This window comes from Phyllostomus hastatus, unplaced genomic scaffold, assembly GCF_019186645.2.
Source record: "Phyllostomus hastatus isolate PE091 unplaced genomic scaffold, TTU_PhHast_1.1 phas_scaffold_177, whole genome shotgun sequence".
In the NCBI taxonomy this organism is placed as follows: domain Eukaryota; kingdom Metazoa; phylum Chordata; class Mammalia; order Chiroptera; family Phyllostomidae; genus Phyllostomus; species Phyllostomus hastatus.
Window position 1 is genome coordinate 970588 of NW_025334012.1, and position 22249 is coordinate 992836.

Genomic DNA, 22249 nt, shown 5'->3' on the forward strand with positions numbered 1-22249 from the left:
TTCAGCTACTGAGGTTTGGGGGGTTGTTTCCATCAGCAATCCGCCTTGTACGACCAATACACCCTCCTCAGGGACCTGGAGCCCAGGAGCACGAGGGTATGACATGTCCAACAGCAGACTGAGTTCCCGGCGGGTTAGGGCTAGAACCAGCGTTTCCCAGCAAGCCCTTGGACAGGGGGACAGGGCTCGATGACCACACACCACAACTGGGCAACACCAATTCCCAAAAAACTTTATTGTTTCAAGTGGCAAAATGTTATTGGTCTCTGTGGGGCACCTGGCAGGGTGGAGGAGACCTGGGGTGGGGCTGGGCTCCACCCATTACAAAAATCAAAGGCTTTTATAAAAAATGCTATAAATTGGTATCAAAAGAAAACCCAGGGTAGGCTGGAGGAGGAAGCAGGAGGAAGGCGGGCAGAGAGTGCACAGAGGAAGGACCAGAACCTCGGACCACTATCGACGGAATCCAGGCCGGAATCCAGGCGGGGAGGGAAGGTGTAGGGGAAGTCGGGAAGGTGATACAAAGTGCATAAATGTGCCTCCCCAGACGCTCCTCAGAGGTGCAGGGGAGCAGAGGCTGCAGCCTGGGACATGGGGAGCTCCAGCCATCTCCTTGCCGGGGACCCCACAGGAGCGGGCACTGCCTGAGACTGCCAGACGGGAAGGACCTGCACCAGGAAGGAGAGAAGAGAGCAGGGCAGCTGACCACGGGGGACAGAGGGGGTGCCCCAGCTTCCTTCCCCTGTGCCCGTCCTGGCTCCCCAGATTGAGCCCCATTGTAAGGAAGGTTCCTGGAGAGTTCTCCCAGAGGTCCCAGGCCAGAAGGGCTGCCGGAGCACACTCGGGCCAGCCACAGGGCCTGGGGACCATCCTTGAGCGCAGGGAGGAAGGCTGCGATAGAAGCCCTCCCAGGCCATCAAAGGCCAGACAAGCCCACCCTGTCTGTGGGCAAAACTGAGGGAAAGTCCAGGGACACACCAAGTCTCTGGGGCTTGGCTCCACCTGCCTGCTCCCAGCCTGACAGAGAAAGGGGGACGGAGAGGGAAGGGAGGGGCCTCCTGCGTCCTCCAGGGCACGCCTTGCTCATCCCTGGACCCCTCTCCCCAAGCCCAGGGACCTGCCCTCACCTCACTGACTTCTTAGACCTTCTTCTTCTTCAGCTTCAGGGCTTGTAGCCAATTGGGTGACGATCCTTCTGACCTAGAAGGCAGAGGGCAAGGTCACAGAGCAAACCTGAGGAAGGCGGAACAACATGAGGAGTGGCAGCAGTAGAACCCCCACCCCCAGCCCCACCCCTGGCTCCACCCAGAAGACGCAGCCCCCGGCCTGGCTTCCGAGACAGGAACCCTGCCACCAACTTAACAAAGTTACTTTGGGGCCTGTCGACCTCCTCCCCAAGCTTTGGTTTTCCTCTACATAAAGTGAGGTTTCCCCTTTTAGGCCAAGACATTGAGGTCAGTCGACGCCCTGAGTTCACATCACGCACCCTGAGGATTTCTCTGGCTTGGGAGGTAACGCAAGGGGCTTCCCCAGCCCCGGGACCTTGCAGGACTTGGAGCGCTGGACCGAGGACTCCTTCTGGCTCGCCTTGCCGTCCGTCGGCTCCCCCTCCTCAGCTGAGCGGTTCCGGGGGCGCAGCTTGGCCTGACAGACAAGTCCAGGTGCACAGAGATGTCAGAGGGACAGGCAGGAGGATTCACAGAAAGGGCAAGCAGTCCCCAGTCGGGCCCAAACGCCTCTGCAGTCCTTTCAGCCAGACGGACAGGAAGGCACTTAACGACAAACGTCCCGGAGAGCTGAGCGCTGCCTTGCACACAGTAGCCCCTCAAAGAGGTATTGTACTGTTGAACTGAATTCAGGCCTGAGGCGGCTTTCGGCCCTGAGCCTTTGCTTATTCTTTTTCCTCTGCCTGGAAGGCCTCCCACCACCTCACCCTCTTTGGCCAACCCCTGTGCATGCCTCAAAGCACGGGCACACGCTGCATGAGGCTTCCCACAGTCATAAAGCAACTTCTCTCTCTCCGAACAGGCCCAGCCCTTCCCGTGACCCCTGAACTTCTCCCTTCACCACATCTAACTATGGACACGGCTTTGTCCCTCACCACCCCACGAGGTTCTGGAACACAGAACGGCCTCGATCGTCCTTCTATCACAATTAGCACACAGCACGGGGTGCGGCAGGCCCTCCCTGGAGAGCAGAATGAGGAGAAACAGGGGAAGGAGGCGGCGGGGGAATGAATAGGTGGTGGGGAGAAGGCCGGATGCCAGGCGTCCAGCTGGCCAGGTGGTTGGATGTGTTTGCTGACTAATCGGATGGTACCTTCAGGGCTGATGGGCTCAGGCCAGGGAAGAGGTTGACTTTCAGTCCCTTGGTGCCCAAGGACATTCGCGTCCGGCGGTTCTGAGGTTCCTCCACCACCTCCTCGTCCGAAGACGGCACACGAGAAGCTCGTGGCTCTGCAAGGGCCCAGAAAGGGCTCAGCACAGGCAGCCACCCCACGCCCCCGCCTCCCGGCACAGTCCCAGACACCACACTGGCTCTACCTGTGGAGTCCTGGAATAGGCGTGCGTCCGAGTCCGCCGCCTCCGACAGGCCCAGGGTACCGCCTGGCCGGATGGCCGGGGCCCGGTGCCCACGCTTGCGCCCCAGGTTGGCACGGCTCCGATACATGGCACTGTCGAGGACCTCGGTGTCCTGCTCAAGACAACGGCCAACACCACTGCCATCACCGTCCCACAGTGCTGCCCCATCCCACAGGAGCCTCTCAGAAGCAGCTGGCTGTGAGTGGATCCCTCCTGCAGCCAGGAGCCCCCTGCTCACCCAACTCACCCCTCACCCACTTCCTGCCTACTGGATGGAGACCACTCAGAGCTCGGAGCAGCTGGGGAGCCCCAGGAGGACCCAGGCTCTGGCTCCACCCCCTCACCCCTGACAACAGTCCACTTGCTGCCCTGGGCTCACCCTCCACTGACCTCGATGAAGGAGAAGTCTTGGCTGGGGGAGGTGGCGGGAGGGCCTTGGGGGGGCCGCCGAGGAGGGCGCGTCGGGCCCTGGTCACCCCGCCCGGCCCCCGGGGGCCCCCAGGTGCCGTCCACCTCTTCTGTCCGGCTGGCTTCACCATCAGGCTGCGGCCTCCAGGAGGACACGGGGTCCCTGCCGGGCTCTGGGGGCTCCCCTTGGTCATCCCCTGCCATGGTTCCTTCCTCCTCCGACAGGCTCCTCAGGCCCGAAGCTGCGGACTCCCTGCGGGCCACTGCCTTGGAGCTGCTGACGGCCAGCACCTCCTCGAGCAGGGCCTGGGAGCCAGAGGGCGGCGAGCGGGCCGGGCACCCACCGGGGCTGCAAGGAGATGGGCCCGTGGACAAGGTCACCATGCGATCACATCTCCCTCTCCCGAAGCCCCTGTCATGAGATCTGTCCCTCCCTCTCCCCAAGCCTCTCCCTCCTTTCCATGCTTTTCCCAGGCTCCTTCAGGAAGGACACGGTCAAGGCCTCACACCACACAGCACAGAGGGGATGAGCTGCGCCAGCCTGTCAGGTTCAAATCCTCAGTCTTCTACTTACTGAGACTTTGGGCGAGTTCCTTCACCTACAAAAGCTCCTAACTTGATCAGGTTGTTGGGGGTATGAAATGAGAATGTGAAGCTCAAGTCACAGTGCCTGGCACTCAGAGCATGCCCTATGAATAACAGCTACGGTCACTACTGCCGTCAACGTTGTGGACGCTGTCTGTGCATCCCCCCCTCCCAGGAGCCCCTGCTTGGGGGCACACTCGCCCTGGGATGAGCCAGACACTGGCCATCTGCCCATGCCATGCCTCCCTGTGCCCCCGTCTCACGGACCCTGCTGGGCCCTGCAGACGGCTGTCTATCTGAGCACGCTGGTTCCCTGCCAAGGAAGCTGCACCAGCGCCTCTCCGCTCACTCTCACTCTCTGCAGCTTAATTCCTCTGTGGAACTGGCCTGCTCCCCTTCCCCAGCCACCACTCCTCCTCCGCCCGCCCCCACAGGTTCTTTGTCCCCACTGCCAGTCTGTGAGCGACTCAAGGGCAAAGACACAGCCACTTCTGCCTTTGTACCCCCAGCACCTGGCCCAGGGCCTGGCCAGGTGCCGGACTAAGCAAACATTTGCCCAGTGAATGAGAAGCCGGGCCCCCTTGCATCTCAGCGCAGCTTATGCATCTCTGCCTGCTGGTCCCTCCAAACACAGCACAAACACACATGCAGGGCACGCACGCTCTCACCAAACTCACACCTGCATCCTGAAGGCCACGCCGGCCGCACCTGACAGCCTTTAAGATAACGTCGGAAAGACGAAAGACGCACTACTGACTCTGTGGCCTCAGGCAGGCCACACCCTCTCTCCTGCAAACTGGAGATGCTAATCACCGCTCCCTGTTCACCCGCAGCTGTGAAGACCAAGGAGGTCAGGTGTGCGGCCAAGCGCTGGGGACCGCAGAGTTCCCTGAGTCCTGGGAAGAGGAATCAGGGAGACCACTGGGCGCCCGTCTCCTGCCACCAGGAATGCTAACGCTTCCCGTGTCTATCATTACAGCATGAGGCTCAGAGAGGCCCAGGGACCCAGGAGCCTCTGGACGCCCAGTCCTGTGAACTCACCTCTGTCCCTGCAGTCCTCACCCCCTGCCCAAGCTCCCCTCTTCTCCCACTCCACAGCCAGGGTTCCCCAGAACACTCCCTCCTCAGCTCCCCTGGGCAGCGCCAGAGCCCCATCACCCTTTCTTCTCCTTCTCCTCCTCAACCCTAAATGCCTTCCCGACCCCTACACCACCACCCTAACTCTTAGATCAAGGATGCCCAACCCACAGCCCACGGGCCACGTGCAGCCCAGGATGCCTGTGAATGCAGCCCAACACAAAATCCTAAATTTACTTAAAACGTTAGAGATTTTTTTTTTTGGTGATTATGTGTCACAGCATATTTAATGTGTGTCCCAAGACAACTCTTCTTCTTCTAGCCTGACCCAGAGATGCCAAAAGGTTGGAAACCCCTGCTCTAGACCCTTCCTGGCCCCTCCTGCCCCCTCCCACTACCATCAGCCCCTCCACTTATGACACAGCCCCCCTCCCCTTCCCCTCCTCCCTGGCAGGTGAGAAGCTCCAGGGTTGGGAAAGGGCAAACTGTCTACCCAGTCAAGACGATGAATCCAAAGCTCAGTGGATGGAAATGTTAACGGGAGACATACAATGCCTTTTCGCACCCTTTCCAGGCGAGGAATCACCTCAATCGGTTTTAGAACATAAAAATCCCTGAGACAGACCATGGTTGGCTGGTAAAATTACCAGTGTGTTCCTTTGGAAAGCTCTTTTTCAGCAACTGTGTGTGTGGGGGCCAGGGTGACAGGGCCAGGGGCCAGGTCCCATGTCCTTCAGGTTCTTAAACTGTTGCTTCTTCAAGGCATTCACACCAGGCAGGCAAGAAGCACCGTGTCCCTAACCCCCTGGGAGACAGTGAGGGCCACTGTGCGCTCCACTCCGGCCCTGGAATGGCCAAGGCCAAGAACAGAGTGCTTCTTTCTGCTCTCAGGATAGCCTCCGTGGTCCCTGGCCCAGGAGCACCTGTGGCTTCAGAGCTGAGAGGCCTGTGGAACAGCCACTGTGCTCGAGAGGAGGCCACCAGGAACCGCCCCCGAAGATGTGACATGAGTGCCACGCCGGTGCCTCCAGCCCCATCACAGTGCAACGTCACCGAGGCAGCCCGAAGCGTGGGCTGCGAAGAGTCACACCCCACACATCACGCTCATTCAAAGCAGACACTCAATCTGGGTGCATGTCAGAGTTCGGTTTTTAAAAAAAGTAAAAGTCAAAATAAAAATTCACAGCCCAAACTGTCATAATTTCCCAAAGAGTAAAAATCCATGGGGCAAGCTGGTTCTTCCCTCCCCAGAACGGTTTAAAAGTCTTCGGGCAGCCGGCACCACCTTCCCTCCCACACGGGGATGGTGTTCCCCTTACCTGGCTCCAAAGCCTGGAACTTCTCCCGTCTCCGTTCCGGGGCCTTCAGGGCAGGTGTCCAAGGAAGGTGAGGAGTCATCTTCGCCCTGGGTCTCTGGCCCACTTGTCTCGCCGACCCCCAGCTCCCTGGCCTCCATGGGGTCTCTGGCCTCCAGGCCAGGGCTCGACATGCCAGTGTCCCCGAGACCTAGCTCTGGGCACCGGCTGACTTCTCCCACCCCGTGCTCCCTGGATGCACTCGGGGCCCTGGAGAGCTCCACGCTCCGGAGCCCCAAGTCCTGGCTCCAGTCCGTCTGCCCCACTCCACATCCCCGCGGCTCCCGAGACGCTCCGGTCTCCAGGTCGCAGGCCACCTCCAGATTCCTCAGGCCCAGGTTGTTGTCCCAGTCCACCTGGCCCACCCCGAGTTCCCTGGAGCTGCTACCTGCCGCCACGGCCATGTTCCTCAGACCCAGGTCTGGCGTCCAGTCTGCCTGGCCCACTCCCAGCTCCCTTGATTTAAGGAACTCTCCAGCCTCCACACCTGACCAGTCGGTCTGCCCTACGCCACTCTCTCTGGCCTGGCTGTGACCTCCTGCGTCCCCGACCCCAGCCAAATCTCGGCCTCTCACCCCAACCTCAGAAGTCCAGTCTTTCTCCCCAACTCCCATCCCCCTGGGCTCCTCAGGCCCCCCGGTCTTCACACGGCTGGCCAGGTCCACGTCTCTCAAGCCCAGATTGTCCGACCAGCCCATCTGTCCAATGGCATCCTCCCTGGCCTCACTTGAGCCCACGGAACCCACGCAGCTGGACACTTCCAAGTTCCTGAGGCCCAGCTGGTCAGTCCAGTCCAGGGGCCCAGCCGAGGTCTTCTCGGGAGACACGAAGTGGCCACCTCCCATCGTGCTGGAAGGGCTCAGGCCGGCACCGCTCACCCGGTCGTTGCCGATGATGCCAAACTGATAGCTCCTCTCAGCAGCCTCCGTGCAGAAGTCACTGCTCCAGTCTCGCTGCCCTGGGCTGAAGGCTGCCGCTGGCTGGGGCGCGACACTGAGGCCGATGTCGCCAGGCCAGCCTTGCTGCCCCAGCTCCCTGTCTTCCGGGTCAGCATCGCCCGGGCTCCGGCCCCCGGCCTGCCGTCTCTCCTGCAGCCCTCCAGCTTCCTGGCTGGCACCACTGTCCTGCCAGCTGCTCTGGCCCCTCTGCCCCAGTGCCCCATCCTGCAACTGGGGGGTGCTACTAGGGCTGAACAGGCCCGTCGACTCTATCTCCTCTGGGCGGCCTGCATCCCTGCTGGCCTCACCCAGGCTGTCTCCCCCACTCGAAATCTTCTTCCCAAACTCCTCATCCTGCTGTTGGGCTTCCTCGGGGCTGAACCCGGCGCTCAGGGCTCTCGTCCCGAAGCCTCTGTCCTGGGGGCCAAGGGCCACGGGGCTGCCACAGCTGCTGTAGTCCCTCATCCAGGCGCTCTTTCCGAAATCCTGGTCTGGCTGCTCAGAACCCCCACTGCCATAGGTGCCAAGTGACGAGTCTCTCTTCCCAAACTCCTGGTCCTGCCCGTCGGCGTCCTGGCTGCTGAACCTGCCCAGGTGGTCCTTCTTCCCCACCTCCTGACTCTGTTCGTCTGCCTCCTCTCTGGCATAAGCCCCCAGAGAATCTCTCTTCCCAAACTCCCAGTCCTGAAGGCTCGCATCCCGACTGCTGTAAGAACCCAGCGAGTCTCTTTTCCCAAATTCCTGGTCCTGGAGTTCCGCGTCGCGGCTGGAGAAAGCGGCCTGGGAATCCCTCTTTCTGAACTCCCAGTCCTGAACATCCGCCTCCTGGCTCTGCGGAGCGCCGAGTGGGGCTGGCTTTCCAATCACCCGGTCCTGGGCCGCGAGCCCACCTGGGGCGGACACTGCACTCCCATCCGGGCTGCTGACCTCCAGCTCCTCATGGCTGATGCCACACCTGCTGGCCCACTCCCTGGTGCTCCCCTCTCCCACTCCTTGCCCACACTTGCTGGACCAGTCCCTCTCTCCAAGGCCTGGGTCCCCTCTGGGGCTGGCACTCCCGAGGCCGTAGTCCTGAGCAGTGTCTTGGCACCAGCTGGAAGGGCTAAAACTGCTGGGCTGTGGATCTGCTGCAATCCCAAATTCACTCTGCAGATCTCGCTGGGCCCAGCCAAGGAGTCCCTGAGAACCAGAGAGAAAGAGAGAGAGAGAAACAATGCTTAGAGTCGATCGAGAATGAGAGTCAGTACAGTCTGCTGCCCGACAGCCGAACTCTGGCACCAGAAAGCCTGGGTTTGTATCCCAGCTGTGTGACCTTCAGCAAATCACTTAACCACTCGGGGCCTCGGGGTCCTCACCCTTAAACAGGGGCAATTCCTACTGCATGGGTGGTTAGGGAGGACTGAACAAGAGCACTGAAGCCAAGTTCTCAGCATAGTGCCAGGCACAGAAGGAGCACCCAGCAACAACAACCGGTACTCAATCGATGACCCTGAGGTCATGTTTACAGCCCTTGGGCAACACTTGGCTACCTGCCTGTGGTCTTCACAGGGCGTGGGGCACTTACCTTAGGAGAGGACAAGACTTGAAGCCCCTCCACGACCTCCTTCCCACGGTGAGATCCCACCACCACCCTGGCCAGTCCAGTCCCCACGAGTTCCCAGCCCCGCACTCCCTAAGGAAAGCACCCTCTGCCCAGCCCTCCCCAGGAAGACAGTGCAGCCACCCGTCAGCCCTAGGGGATGAGGGGGGCGGGGTGCAGTGCTGAGAGAGGACAGCCAGCTCTGGCACAGGGGAAAGACCCAGCCAGGGCTCCCTGCAACCCACACCCCATGCTCCTTGACTCACTGCTGAGGGCAGGCGAGCCCTGGCCTCAGGGCTGCGAAGCCGGCCAGCCTCATCCCGAAGCGCCGCGTTGGCCAGCAGCCTCTTCAAAATAGACATGCTGTGCTCCCCATCCCCAAGCCCGGCCATGGTCCCTGCCCCCCACACCCGCCCCAGGCAGCTGGGTACGGCAGGCACCCGAACAGGGCTGGGCCGCTCCCCTCGCCGGGACCTGTCTGACCGCTCTGGCTCAGGGCTCACCCTGGCCCTGCTCGCTCAAGAGCAGCTGCAGCTCCAGTGGCCCCGCCCAGAAGCCAGTTGAGTCACCCACATCCTGGGATGGACACACCTACCGCAGGAGCCAGCCGGTCTTAACTCCTTCCTGCTCCTCCTCTTACACTCCCTCCCCTCAGAGGCTCCTGACTCCTCCTTCCCTCCAGCCCCGCCCCCACCAGTCCAGGCTGGGCTTGAAAAACACATTTCAAAAGACACCTGGACCCCAACCCTTAAAACCAGAGTCATCGTGGTAGGAGAAAGGACACTGGGCCCAAGCCCAGCTGCCAACTTGCCAGGTAACCTCGCACAGGTTCTGCCAGCTCCGGGCCTTGGCTGCCTGTCCACAAGGCAGGTCTGGGGCTCAACGGCAACAACGCTCATAAAAGCCAACACTTACCAAGCACTCACAAGGAGCCAGGTGCTATTGTCACTACTTTACAAGTTTCATAGCTCATTTAGTCTTCGCAATCACCCTATGAGGTAGTTATTCCCATTTTACAGATACAGAAACTGCGGCACAGGCAGAAAAGTAGCTTGCTCCATGGCACACCTGGGCAAGTAGCAGAGCCAAGACGAACCCAGGCCACCTGCTTCCAGTGCCCACCTCCGAGTGGCTACGCTCCGTTGCCCTTCACAACACTCACCCTAATTATGGCCTGAACACTCAGTGGATGCCAAGCACTGAGCACAGCCCACATCTCACTTTACCTGCAGTACAACCCTAAGAGGAGAATGTTATTATCAGAGGACTCTGAAGCTTAGAGGTTAGAGCACATTCCCAAAACCACTCAACTAGGAGATGCTGGAATCAGCTAGGAGCTCTGGCCAGACCCTAAGCACCATCCAGTGGCCCCTGCCAACAGCATTGCTAGACCGCACAGCTGTGAGGGGCATGTCCACAGGTGCCTTGCTCACCGCTGTACCCCAAGTTCTTGACACAAAGTCCGCGCTGAAAGAACGAAGACCACTGAAGCCCTGGCTCCCACCCCCTGAAGCCCCCAACCCCCCTGTGCTCCAGTCCTCACCTCAGAGCAGGCACTTGGCGTCTGTGTGTCCTTCAGCTCAGATCCAGCTCCCCGACGTGCACTGCCGGCATTGGGTGGTGGTGAAGCCAGGAGGTCGTCCAGCCAGCGGGAGCTGCTACAGGGGTCATGAGCCTCTGTCCTGGGTTGGGTAGTCTCAGCCCGGGCCAGGGTCAGAGTCTCCTCCTCAGCAGGTAATGCCTGCCCCAGGTCAGCGGTGTCAGCAAAGAGGACACAAGGCTGATCAGGGGGTGCTGGCTGCTGCTGCCCCAGCACTGGCTCCAGGAGGGGCAGGGCAGCCTCCTCGGTGGCCAGAGGGAGCAGGGACTGCTGTCCGGCCATGGACTCCTGCTCCTCATACCTCTCCTCTGCCTGTAGCAAGGCCGGTTCAGGTGCGCCCCTTGTTGTTGGCAGAGGCTTGAGGGGAGCAGCTGAGAATGGAGACTGACTCTCCCCATCACCTTTCTGGGTTAGGGAAACGCCTGAATCCTCCGTCTGCACCCCAGAACCAGGTCTTCCTGGTCCCTCTGGAGTGGACCGGGCCTCTTGCCCCTGCTGGGACACTCCCTCTCTACTGGATGCAGCCCAGTCCGGTGCCTCAGTGGCCCCAGCTTCGGCAGCCTCCGCCTCTGCAGCCTCGGTGGCTTCGGTGATGGGGGATGGGGGTGGGGAGTCCAGCCGCCACACCCCTAGACCCGAAGGCCGAGTGGGGAAAGTCCATTCAAAGGACTGTGACAAGCTCCAGTTAGACTCTGTCCCGCTTTCAAAGGGACGATCCAGGGCTGACTGGCTCCCCTGGGTTTGGGGCAGGTGAGCGAGCGAGCCCCCCAGCTTCTCCTGGTCTTGGCTGGGCGGATGGAGCACACCTTCGGAAAAGCGGCGCTGGGCCAGGCTGGTGGGGCGGAGGGCTGCGTCAGCCCCGGCCGCCTCCGCCTCCTCGCCAGACGGAAACGTCCGATCGGGATCAAGCAACTCACCCCTTTCCTTCAGGGGCCGGGGCGAGGTGACGAGAGGCTGCTCTGGGCTGTGGCGCCCTGAGACCTTCTCCGCAGGAGGGCTGCCAGGGCTGGGGGCCTCTGGAGCTCCCCAGGCAGGGAGCCCTGGGCTAGGGGTGGGGCAGGGGCCCTCGTCGGACAGGGCCACAGCAGGGGCTGAGGGAGTCACGGGGAGGCAGGGAGAAGGCCCGGAGGCTGAAGGACTCCGGACTTCTGGAAGATGACTGTGGCGGGGAGAGCTCCCGTCGGGGGAGTGAAGTCTGGGAGAGCCAGGGGCTGGGCCGGAGACTTCGGCAGGGAGGCCTGGGCGGGTGGACCCTCCATTCTCTGAGGTGGGGCCTGGACTTGAGGGGACCCAGGGCTTGGAAACCTGCAAGAGAAAGGTCAAGAGCCATCACTCACCTTCAGGTGGGCGGGGGAGGCCCCTGCCAACCTGACACAGACCACAGGTCAGCTGCTTCTTCACACTCTCCCTCCGCAGACAGGGGGAGAAAACTGGGCTGTCTCTCAGGACGGCTGGGAAAGATCAGTTAGGGCCTCTAGGGCTTCTTAAACTCCTCAGAGTTCACAGACCCCCCCTTCAGACCATCTCCCCAGAAAAACCCATGTAAGTCCTATTCACATAGGACCCACACCACTTCACGGGGCTCCAGCCCTCCCGCCTACCCAACCCAAAGCTCGTCAAAGGATCTCCTAAGTCCATGGTCCGTGGACGAGAATAGTGGCTTTATAAAGGGAAAAGGAAATGTGGGAATCTGACCCCCCGGGCAGGCAGGGGTCCCACCTCAGAGCAGGACACTCCAAGCCCCGCACAGTGGAGGTTGGGGGCGTGGGGAGGTGGACCTGCCCACCCTGCTCTGTGCACCCACAGGTCCCAGTGCCGCCCGAGGAAGCAGGCAGGCCTCAGGCTCCGGGCAAAGGCACTGGGAGGCGTGAAACGCCCTGGCACGGAGTCACCCGGCATTGCCTCTCCTAGGCTGTAAGCTTTCCCGGGTGGCAGCCACTCGGCTTCTCCGAGCCTCGGCCTCTCTCCCCTTCTGTCCATCGGGGCTGGTGGCAGCGACATCCCTCTCGCAGAGTTAGGGGAGGGGAAAGTAAGGTTTGCACACACAGCCCCTCTCCGGACGGGACTTGCGAAGAATGGACGCTCTAGGGGGATGCGGCAAGAGAAGGACTAGGGTGCAGGCGAATGGTGAGGGGCGGGGGAGGTGGGGGCAGAGGCGTGGGAAAGGATGGGAGTGGAGGGGCGCCAGGCAGCCGGCACTCCTTCCCTGCTCCACGCGGCCTGGCCCCAGACAGAGAAGGGAGTCTCATTCTGTCTGACCTTTGCCCTCCCCAGAGGCCACACTTCCCTTGCTGTCCCCTCTGTGGGACTGTGGGCCTGGACAGAGGAAGGCATGTCCTGCTTGCTTCTCAAGGCCCCTCCCACTCCCGCCATATTCCCTCCTGTCTACAAAGCTCTAGCTTATAGCTCCCGCCCTCCTGTCAGAGCCCCTGCAGACCCCTCGAGCCCCGATGAGTGTAGACCCCAGATCAGTGCGGCGCCCCCTGGACCACCCCTGCCTTAGAGTCTGCAGCGATTTCGGTCAAGCCTCCCAGCATCCTGGCTCAATCCCTCGACCCCTCCCCTTCTCTGAGGACTTTGTGCCCCACCTCCCCCGGGACTCCGCCCTTGCTCACAACTGCAGCCCTGCAAGATCTCAACTGAAGTCTCCCCGTCACCCACCCCCACCTCCGGTCTCTCCGGGTCCACCTGTCCACCCCCCTCACGCCCCTCAGTCCTTCACGGCCACTCACCCTCCCCCCTTCTCACCATCTCCCAGTCACCTCCTATCTTTACATCTCTCTTTACCACCATTAAAGTCACTTTTTTTACACAACCCTCAACTCCCTCCTGCATCCTCCTGTCTAGCCCGTTGATACACTGTTCCCAAAGGCTCCCAGGCAACACTTGTCTCCTCAAACCTCAGACACCTCCTCCCACCCTCTCTCAGCTGCCGGCCTAGCTTCCCTGGGAACACAGAGGCCAGGGGAGGAGCCGGCCACAGCCCACTACCTGATGTGAGACCAGACCGTGAACTGTCCTTGCTCAGGACTAAGGCCAGACCCTCCTCTCTCTCCTGCATCATTGATTTTTTTCCTCCTCTCCTGGATCATTTCCATCAGCACACAAACTGCTTTCCTTTCTTTCTTCCTCCTTAAAAAAAGAAAAACACTATTGCCCTTACCTCTCTCTCTACCTACCGCTCATTTTCCTAGACACACGGTCCACATTCACTATCTGTCCCCACACTTCGTCCCATTCTCTCGTGAACCCACCCCCCACAGGCTGCCCTCTTCACCTCGCCACCTAGCCACGAAGTCACGATGTTCCCCTGTGGCCAAGTCCCTTTCTCAGTGCTCACCTCCCTTGACCCGTGAGCAGCGCCTGACGGCTGACCTGCCTTCCTCCAGTCCTGGGAGCTGGCTTCCTCTGGCCTCCAGGACTCCACCCTCGCCACCTTCCCTCCCACCTGGCCGCTGCTCCGTCCTGGCTCCTGGGCTGTGCTTGGGTCCTCTTTCCTCCACTGCCTCACCCACTCACTCCCCTGGTGATCTCAGCCAGTCTTCGCTGCCATCTGTATGCAGACGAGTCCCTGGAACTCCAGACTCAGTCAAGGGCCCACTGACATTGCTATGAGGCTGTCTAAGAGGCCACCTCAAACTCGGTGACTCCCGAAGCAAACTCCTCACACGTCCTCCCATCCCGCTTCACCCTGAGAAGTCCCCGTCTCACTAAGTGGTAACCTCATCCTTCCGGTTGCTCCGGCCAAAAGCCCTGGCAGCATCCTTGATTCTGCAGGCACACTCGCTCGCACGAGCTCTCTCTGTCTCTCTCTCTGCTATCAATCTGCCTGCAAATCCTGTCCTCAACTTCACCTTCAGTTTCTACCCAGAGCGACCATTTCTTACCATCTCAGCACCGGCTACCTCCAGGGCCCATCACCTCACCCCTGGATTATCCCAACAGCCCCCGAGCTGGCCCCTGCTGCCGCTCGCAGCCCCCTGCAACCAAAAAGGCAAGGTGACTCTGTACACCTCTCCTCCAAACTGCTCAGCAGCTCCTGCCCCTCTCTCAAGCCCAGGACCTGCCACTGGCCAGCAAGGCTCCATCCCTCACTCATCGCTTCTCAATCCTCACTACCGCCCAGCTCCTCCCTTGTCACTTGGACTCACACAGCCTGGCTTCCTTGCCAGGGACGTACCAAGTCCTTTGTCCCTGTAGCTGCCTCTGCCCAGAATGCTCTCCTCCAAACGTCCGCACGGCTCTCCCCCTCACCGTGTTCGCAGAGAGGTCTTCCCCAGCGACCCTCACTCCAGACCTCTCTCCCTTCTCGGGTCTCCCAGCACTGGTCTGACTACACATCTGCTGGGTTCACAGGGATGTCCTGGTTCATGCTGGCCTCTCGTCCTGGAAGAGGAGCTCCTAAAGAACAGGGACGGCGTGCGGCCTGCTCTCTGGTGTTTCCCCAGCACCCGGCTCAGAGTAGGTGCTCAGTAAATACTGGCCGGGTGGACGAGCGGAGTCAGGTCTCCACCAGCGGCCAGACGGGGCTCAGTGACTCAGGAGAGCAGGCTGACTACCCTGCCAGCACCCTGTGATGGGGAGCTGTGGGGCTGTAACAAGAAAGCCCTGGAGAGGGACTATTCCTCAGCACCCTGAGAAGGCAGCCCAGGCAGGAGAGCACTACAGTCAGACAATTCGGACCCTGCCTCAGCCCCTAAGTAAATCGCTTAATCTCTGTGAGCTCCGGCAGCTTCACCTCTCCTGTGGGACCAACAGGCTCTACTAGGTTTAAGTGATCACTAGGATCAAGTTAGTCAATGATCCAGGAACAGGTCCCGCATACAGTAGGTACTGGATCAATGGCAACTGCGATGGGCAATTACTCTCGGTAGCGAGCAGCCTCGTGGCCTGAACCACCCTTGATCAAGAGCACCGGCCTGGGAGTCCCTTGGGCAAGTCACCTCCTCCAGGACCCTCAGTGCCCCCCCTGAACTACAGAGAGAGAGAACAGGCAATCTCAGATGACCCTTCCAGCTCTACAACACCACGACTCCGATTTATAACAGCCGGACAACTCACGTCAGTAAGTAGCTCAGAACTGGCGGGCTGAGCGAGGTCCCCGTTGAAGGGCCGGTCCACAGCAGGGCTCCTGGGAGGGGGAAAGACAGGAAGTCGAGGCACAGAATTAAGAAGCCAGTAACAGATGAACAAGGGGACAGAGCTGTCTGATAAGAGTCTGCCCGCCTGACTTAACAGCACCCAAAGGTAACCGCCCCGCTTCCGAGGCATTTTCCACTGCGCCCTGCCTAGAACCCCTGGCACATGGAAGCTGTACGGTGTCCAGAGAAAGCGTCCCGGGACAGAGTGCTCATTCCCTGCCTGCACATCAAGGGTTAAATTCCCCTAGTCCCTTTGGAACAACCATCCTGAAAGCCCAGGCCCCTAAAAGTCTGCCCCTCCCTCCCCTAGCCCCTAAGGGGTTAACCAGCCAGGGAGAGCACAGCTGGTCTGGCCGCCCTGCCAATACTTCTAGAAGGAGAAGGATCGCGGCAGGAGGGAGAGGGGGAGAGTGATTTTCCAAGGCTGAAGTTGTTCCTCTTTCACTCTCCACTTGCAGCCAGCGAGGGGAGGCTAGAGGGCTGGACCCAGCCTGGAGCCCTGGGACAAAGACGGGTTAACCTTAACCAGGAGCCCTGCCCTCCAGGTACTTTCAGGTGGGAAAGGGTCAGGGCTACAGGGAAGGGTAAGGCAGAGGCCTTAGGCTCGCTCGCTCCAGGACAGCACTGTCTTTCCCAGCAGCAGGAGGGGGCGGGGAGCCTCTGGGCCCAGCACAGCCACCAAGGGCCCAGGGGTCCAAAGTGCCTCATGTGGGCTCTCCCTGCCCTGGGGACGGCCTCTGTGCAGCTGATAGAACCTGAGACCCCTCAGCCTCTTCCTCCAAGTCCAAGGCCCCGTGCCCACCACCCCATGAGGTCCTGGCCAGCCTTCCTTTACACTGGCACCAGCTCTGGAGAAGGGTTTGCATGCAACAGTCTCCAACCTGGCCGTAATCTCCGCTCTGTGACACTAGCTGGCCTGGCATCAAGGTGTGTTCACATCTTATCTCTCCCATCAGACTCCTACCGGGCGGACTGTGCCCTTCTCATCCTGACACACACACCTGCACCTGGCACACGGCTCCACACACAGAAGGAGCGAGCAGTTAAGAGCATATGCTTTGGAATCAAATAGACCTGAAATCAAACCCCTGTCCTTGTTGCTGAGGACCCATGGGAAGTCACTTTTGAATCTGTTTACTCACCTCTTTTTTAATAATTAATTATTACTTTTTTTTAGAAAGAGGAGAGGGAGGGAGAACGAGAGGGAAAGAAGCATCAGTAAGTTGTCTCTCGTGTATGCTGCCAATCAGGGATGCAACCCAGGCATGTGCTCTGACCGGGAATCAAACCAATGACCTTTCAGTTCGAAGGCTGACGCTCAACCCACTGAGCCTCATCAGCCAGGGCTTCCTCATCTCTAAAACAGATCTAATATTCTCTTTACTACACAGAATGGCTGTGGATTAAAAGAGGCAAAATTCAGCTCTTGGTATGAAAAAAAACTAAACTTCCATACTGGGCATTTGAACTCTACCATAAACACACATCAACTCCGTAAAGAAAATTATAATCCTAAAGAGAATATAGGCATAACACTGTCTGCTGGCAGAAAGGTTTGTGACTTAGAGCAGGATCTGCCAGCACTCACAGCACACAACTAAACTAAAAGTGAAGGTCATGGTCCCAGATGGGGCCAACCACTTTGTCCTCCAAGATGCAACAAAACATACAGCCCCCCACCCCTCACCTCTCCTCAGGGGTCTGGCTGCGCTCTTCTGGGCACTCTGGGGGAGACTTTGAAGGCCCCTCCTGGGACCATCCCCTGGAGAGGGTCCCACCATCCTCATCCATGGGACCAGCAGCCACGCCATAGGTCCTGGGACCGTATCTTGAGCTGCCATCATGGTTAAAGGTGAGGCGGGAGCCCCAGAGGCGGTCGGGGCTGGCGGGGACCTCCTTCCTCGGCTGCTCCATCTTGGCCAGGATCTCTTCCACCGTGGTGGCTGCAAAGCGCTCTGAGGCTGGACGGAAGGGGGCAGGGGCCTTCCGCACACCCCCCGGGGCAGCACATCGAGCTGGGGGTGTCAAGGGAGGCGTCTCTTCTTTCCCAGCCTCTCGGGTGGCTTCTCCTCCAGTAGAGGTCTCGGCCAATGGTCTTGGAGCAAAGGGAAGAGGACGCTTGCTGCCACCATAGGGCTGGGGTCCCGCCAGCATGTTCATCTTCCGGGCAGAAGGCAGCTCGGCCAGGGGACCCCGGGGCGGCCGAGGCCCGACAGACACCAGCAGGCCGGGCTTGGCAGGCAGGGCTGGCTTGGCAGGCAGGGCCCGAGGTTTGGGCTTGACAGGAGGTTTGGCCCGAGGGTCACCTACCAAAAGGAAAGAGTGGGTTGGGGAGGCTGTCAGAAGAACCAGGAAGCAGAACTTTATTTCCCACCCTATGAACTCAAAATGTTGACAACCTTCTAGGCACAAGCCAACTGTCACCTCTTCCATGAAGCCTTCCTTAATTTTCCATACACAGCCCGTCTTCTCCTGTCTCCAAATTCCCAAAATGTTTAGTCAATTCCTCCGATAAGCTAAAGCTATTTAAGGACCCAGCTGGCACCTTATTTTTCTTGTACCCTGCTTTGCATCTAACGCATGTTCTTGTCAAGCAAATGAATGAATGAGCAAATAAGCCAATAAATAAATGCCCACCTGCCCATTTCGAGCCCTCAGCCCAACGTTTCCCCAGGCGGATCCTGTCCTCTTGCAGATCACTCTTCCACCCAACCACCCACAGTAACCCTTTTATCCCAGCTGAGCCTCCCCACTCTGCCTCCCGGCTGCCCCACCCGCAGCTACACACCCAGGCCACCTGCGCACGGCCATCCGGTGTGTGATGAGGAATGCAAACTTGCTATTGACCTAACCCACACAAAAGTATATAAATCTGCTACAGGGAAAAAAACAAGACCAGGAACCTACCTTCTATATAATGCATTCCAAAGCCAAATAAAAGACCTTGGAATTACTCATGGACTCAGCCCTTCTAATAGAAACCTCCATCACCCACTCATTTGGCTCAGCCTAAGCAAGGAGTCTAGACAGCAGCCAGGAGGCCTGGATTCAAACCCCCACAGGTACACATCATTTCTCGTGTAGGCCCCACTCTCCTCCTCTTAGAACACTCCGCTTTACCCACATCATTTTGAAGGTGAGCCTGTTCTTATCTGTGGGAGATTTATGACCTCGAACAGTTCTGAAGGGTCTCACCAGGAACTGAGAAACTTTCAAACTTTTAAACTCATCCTGCACGTCCTCTGCACTCCTCCCTCACGCCCACCTCAGCAGAACCATCATTCACCACCCCTCTCCAAGACAGAATGGGGGTTCAGCCCCTTCCCCGTCCTCTCAGCCACCCCACTCCACCCTGCACCTAGAGGCACCTACCTGGCTCAGAGCCAGCAGATGCCAGCTCCTCCTCCATCTCCCGGGGTGGTGGGGAAGCCATGGCCGTGCCTTCCCTGAGAGCAGACACTTTCATCACATGCGGCGGGACCTGCGTGAGAATTGGGAAGCAGAGGGGTGTGAGCTGGGGTGGGCAAAGGCCCAGGAAAAGAGACAGAAGGCAAGAGTGCTGGGCGCTGGCAGAGGCTTGGCCAGGGGAAGTCTGGTACTTCTAGCAGAGGCAGAGTGTGGACAGGAAGAGGGAACTTCGGAGGGGGTGGGGAGGTCAAGGGTAGTCCCCAAAAGCCTATCCTTAACTCTTCCCAGATCACTCTCCAGCTCTTGTCTCCTAACCCCAAAGTCCTGGAGCTGCAGGGAGCTGGCCACTCCTCCCTCCCCTGGCGAGCTCTCCAAGGCACCCTAGCTACCGTTCCCAGGGCACCCCCTGGATGCCGAAGCCCCGCTAGAGGTATCTACTCAGGGGCAGAGCAAGAGGGCCCCAAAGTCCTGCCTCTTCATGAATCACCTCAAGGGAGACGGGAAAAACCCGCTCCTCCCCAACCTGGGGCTCCGCCTCACTGCTTGCCTCCCCTTTCCTGCTCACCCTCCTTCTCTCCCTCCCTCCTGCAGCTGGGAGTGGCTCCCTCTCCCCACTTTCCCCCTCCTCCTTCCACATCCCTGCCCTACTCCCACCTCCCTCGGCGCTGTCTCATCCAAACACGGAAAAATAAGGAATAAGAAGTAAACATCTGGAATACATTTTTTTCTTTAATTTCTCAATTGCTTTGGCTTCAGCTCGGAATTTGATGAGGTAAAGCCAGGGCCTAGTCCTGTTGCCATAGCAATGGCCTCCCACTGGATTTCCAGAGCCGCGCCAAGAGGAAGGAGGAGCCCCAGGCCTGGGCTGGGAGAATGGGACAGGGCTTGAGAACATCCGGGGGGTGGGGTGGCCTGGAGGGAAAAACTCCCTGGGGTTCCCTCTCCTAGGACAGTCAGGGTAGGACAGCCACAGCCTCCGAACTGGGGCTCTGTGGGCAGCCCTCAACACCCTAGGGTTGGCCTCAGGGGCTTTGAGTGGCAGGAGAAATTTTTTTTTTAATATTTTATTTATTTATTTTTTAGAGAGGGAGGGAGAGAGAGGAGAGAGAGAGAGAGAGAAACATCAATGTGCGGTTGCTGGGGGTTATGGCCTGCAACCAAGGAATGTACCCTGGCTGGGAATCGAACCTGGGACACTTTGGTTCCCAGCCCGCGCTCAATCCACTAAGCTACGCCAGCCAGGGCAGCAGGAGAAATTTTAAACCAAGTGTCAGAGCCCTGTGGTAGACGCCAATGGGTGTCCCTCCTCTAAGCCTGAACCAGGAGCAGGCTTGGGGTCTGATTCAGTGCTGGGTGGGTCTACCACTTTCTGCTGTGTGCCCTTAGGCGCAGTGCTTACTTCTCCAAGCCTCAGTTTCTCTGTGTGAAAAGGGGAGTATTACCAAGACTGTTGGGAGGTTTATAGCACAAAATGCAAGTAAACCACTCAGCATAATGCCTACTGCAGAAATGCCCAACAAATGTTGGCCATTATTAGTACAATTCCATTCAGTGTCACCAATGAGCTAACATCCTTGGTAACCACCTCCTCCTCTCCCCAGACCATTCTTTCACTCCCACAAGGCCCAGTCCTGTCACCTGTTCTTCAGACGCTCCACCACCTCCTCAGTTCTCATCCCGGCTCCTGAAGCACCATTCCACCCACAACACCCCTCCCCCAGACTCTCCAACCTAGGGGACAGAGTCCTGGTCCCTCTTGTTCCAGAGGAAGGGGGATTTTCCTATCACCTGGTATGCAGAGTCTCTGGGAATGATCTAACCCCCTCCAACCTACAATGGGTGCTCCCTTCCTCAGAGCAACCCACTCCAGCAGGTCCAGGAAGGCAACACCAAATCGAAAAAGGGCCCTCTGATGCCCAACCTTTGCAAAGCCCACCCACCCCTCACCTTTGACCTTGCCCCAGTTTGTTTCAAAGATGGAAGAGAGTAAAGAGAAACCCAAGACCATCAGTTCCCTTGGTCAGCCAGCTTCCACGGAGCACTGCTCACTGTGGGTGGGTGAGTAATTGTGCAGAGCCAGTCCAAGTGTGCGTGGGGGAGGGGTACATGATAGAAAATATAAAATTAAAACACAAGATTGTTTCCTTGTCCTTGAACATTATTACAAGGAACATGGTGTGGGTGGTTAGAAACGGGGATGAACTGGCCCAGAATCTAAACACTCTTCCATCTGGGGGTCTGACAGACACCTCTGCAGTATGAGGGGGCTAAGCCATGAAGCAGGGGCTCCACTTCCCCACATGAAGAGGTGCCACAGCAGCTCAAAGCCCGTGCCAGGAAACCCAGGTGCCCAAGTCCGTAGCCAAAAGCTGCAGAATCACAGCGGCTCTGAGCGCTCCCCACCTCAGGAGCCGGAGTAGACTGGCTGAGACCCCGGAGGAAAGGCCACAAGGGCTGGGGAGAGGTGGGCACCTCCAGTCCGGGACAAGGGGCCTAGAGAGAGACATCGGGGCAGGAGGGGTGGTCTCCATGGACCTCAGGATTTCTGGTCAGATCCGGATCCAGAGAGGTCGGCAGGGACAGCTCAGAAACTGCTGGAGGAGGGAGGGCCAACGGGAGGACAGAACAGCCTGGGACAAGGGGCCGTCTGGAGGGGCCCAGTGGGAAGCTCTGGACACAGAGGGGAACGCATTAGCCAACGAAGAGGAGGAGGAGTAGAAAAGGGTGGGGGTGGAGGTGGTGGTGGGGGTACGGAATAGGGGTGGGGTGGAAGAGGAGGAAGAAGAGGAGGACGAGGAAGAGGAGGGGGCAGCAGAAGCGCAAGACTCGTGTGCGGGATGTGAAGCAGCCGGGGAAAAGACGAGGGACTGGAGACGCAGACAGGGTGGAGGCGGACTGAGGTGGCTGGGGACGTGCGGAGAGATCCGGGGGAGGGGGCTAGCAAGGACCCAGGGGAAGGGGATGGCAGGGGTCCCTCTGGCAGCTCGGCCCGCCCCCCGGCCCCGCCCCAAGTCCGCGCCCCTTCCCCCCTTTCTTCTGGCTCAGCCAGCACGAGCTCCAGGCCGTGCACCCTCCGCCCCCGCGCACACGCGCCAGCTCCAGCGTGCCCCTCGTTCCCTGCGTGCTCCCTGCTCCCTTAGCACCCCCGGCCCCTGCAAACTTTCCCGGTCACCCCCCGCCCCCTCCCCAAGCCAAGGTCTGGGCTGGAAAGCGCCCACTCCTTCCATGCCTCTCCCCCGCCCCCAATGCTGGACCCCGCCCCCTCCTTCACCCTCCCGTTCCCCACCCCACCCCGCGCACTCACAGGCTCCCCCGGGATCTGGCTTCGCTGGGCTCGGGCTCCGGCAGTCACCGCCACCGCCGCCACCGCTGCAGCCGCCGTCACCGTGGACCTAGCCACTGCGAGCCCCGGCGGGGCCCCGCCCCCAGCCCCGCCCAGGCCACACCCCCAGAGTGCCTCATGAATATCCATGAGTCAGTGAAAACCCGGAGCGGGAAGCCCGTGCTTAACTCACCGCGCTGTATGCAAATAGACACAGCCCAGGTACTCAATTATTCATGAGCTTCGCAAAGAAG

General features: G+C 59.5%; 1 protein-coding gene across 1 annotated transcript; it reads right to left on the reverse strand.

Moving 5' to 3' along the window:
* Positions 1-216: 216 nt before the first annotated feature.
* On the reverse strand, positions 217-22104 carry TNKS1BP1 (tankyrase 1 binding protein 1). Its single transcript, XM_045858286.1, has 12 exons — positions 21978-22104; positions 18638-18746; positions 16953-17571; positions 15186-15255; positions 10068-11429; positions 5972-8124; positions 2973-3339; positions 2544-2694; positions 2320-2456; positions 1487-1644; positions 1128-1200; positions 217-668 (listed from the first exon to the last, which is right to left on the reverse strand). The coding sequence occupies exons 2-11, from the start codon at positions 18729-18731 to the stop codon at positions 1140-1142; spliced, it is 5172 nt and encodes a 1723-aa protein (XP_045714242.1). The 5' UTR covers positions 18732-18746; positions 21978-22104; the 3' UTR covers positions 217-668; positions 1128-1139.
* Between the last annotated feature and the right edge of the window lie 145 nt (positions 22105-22249).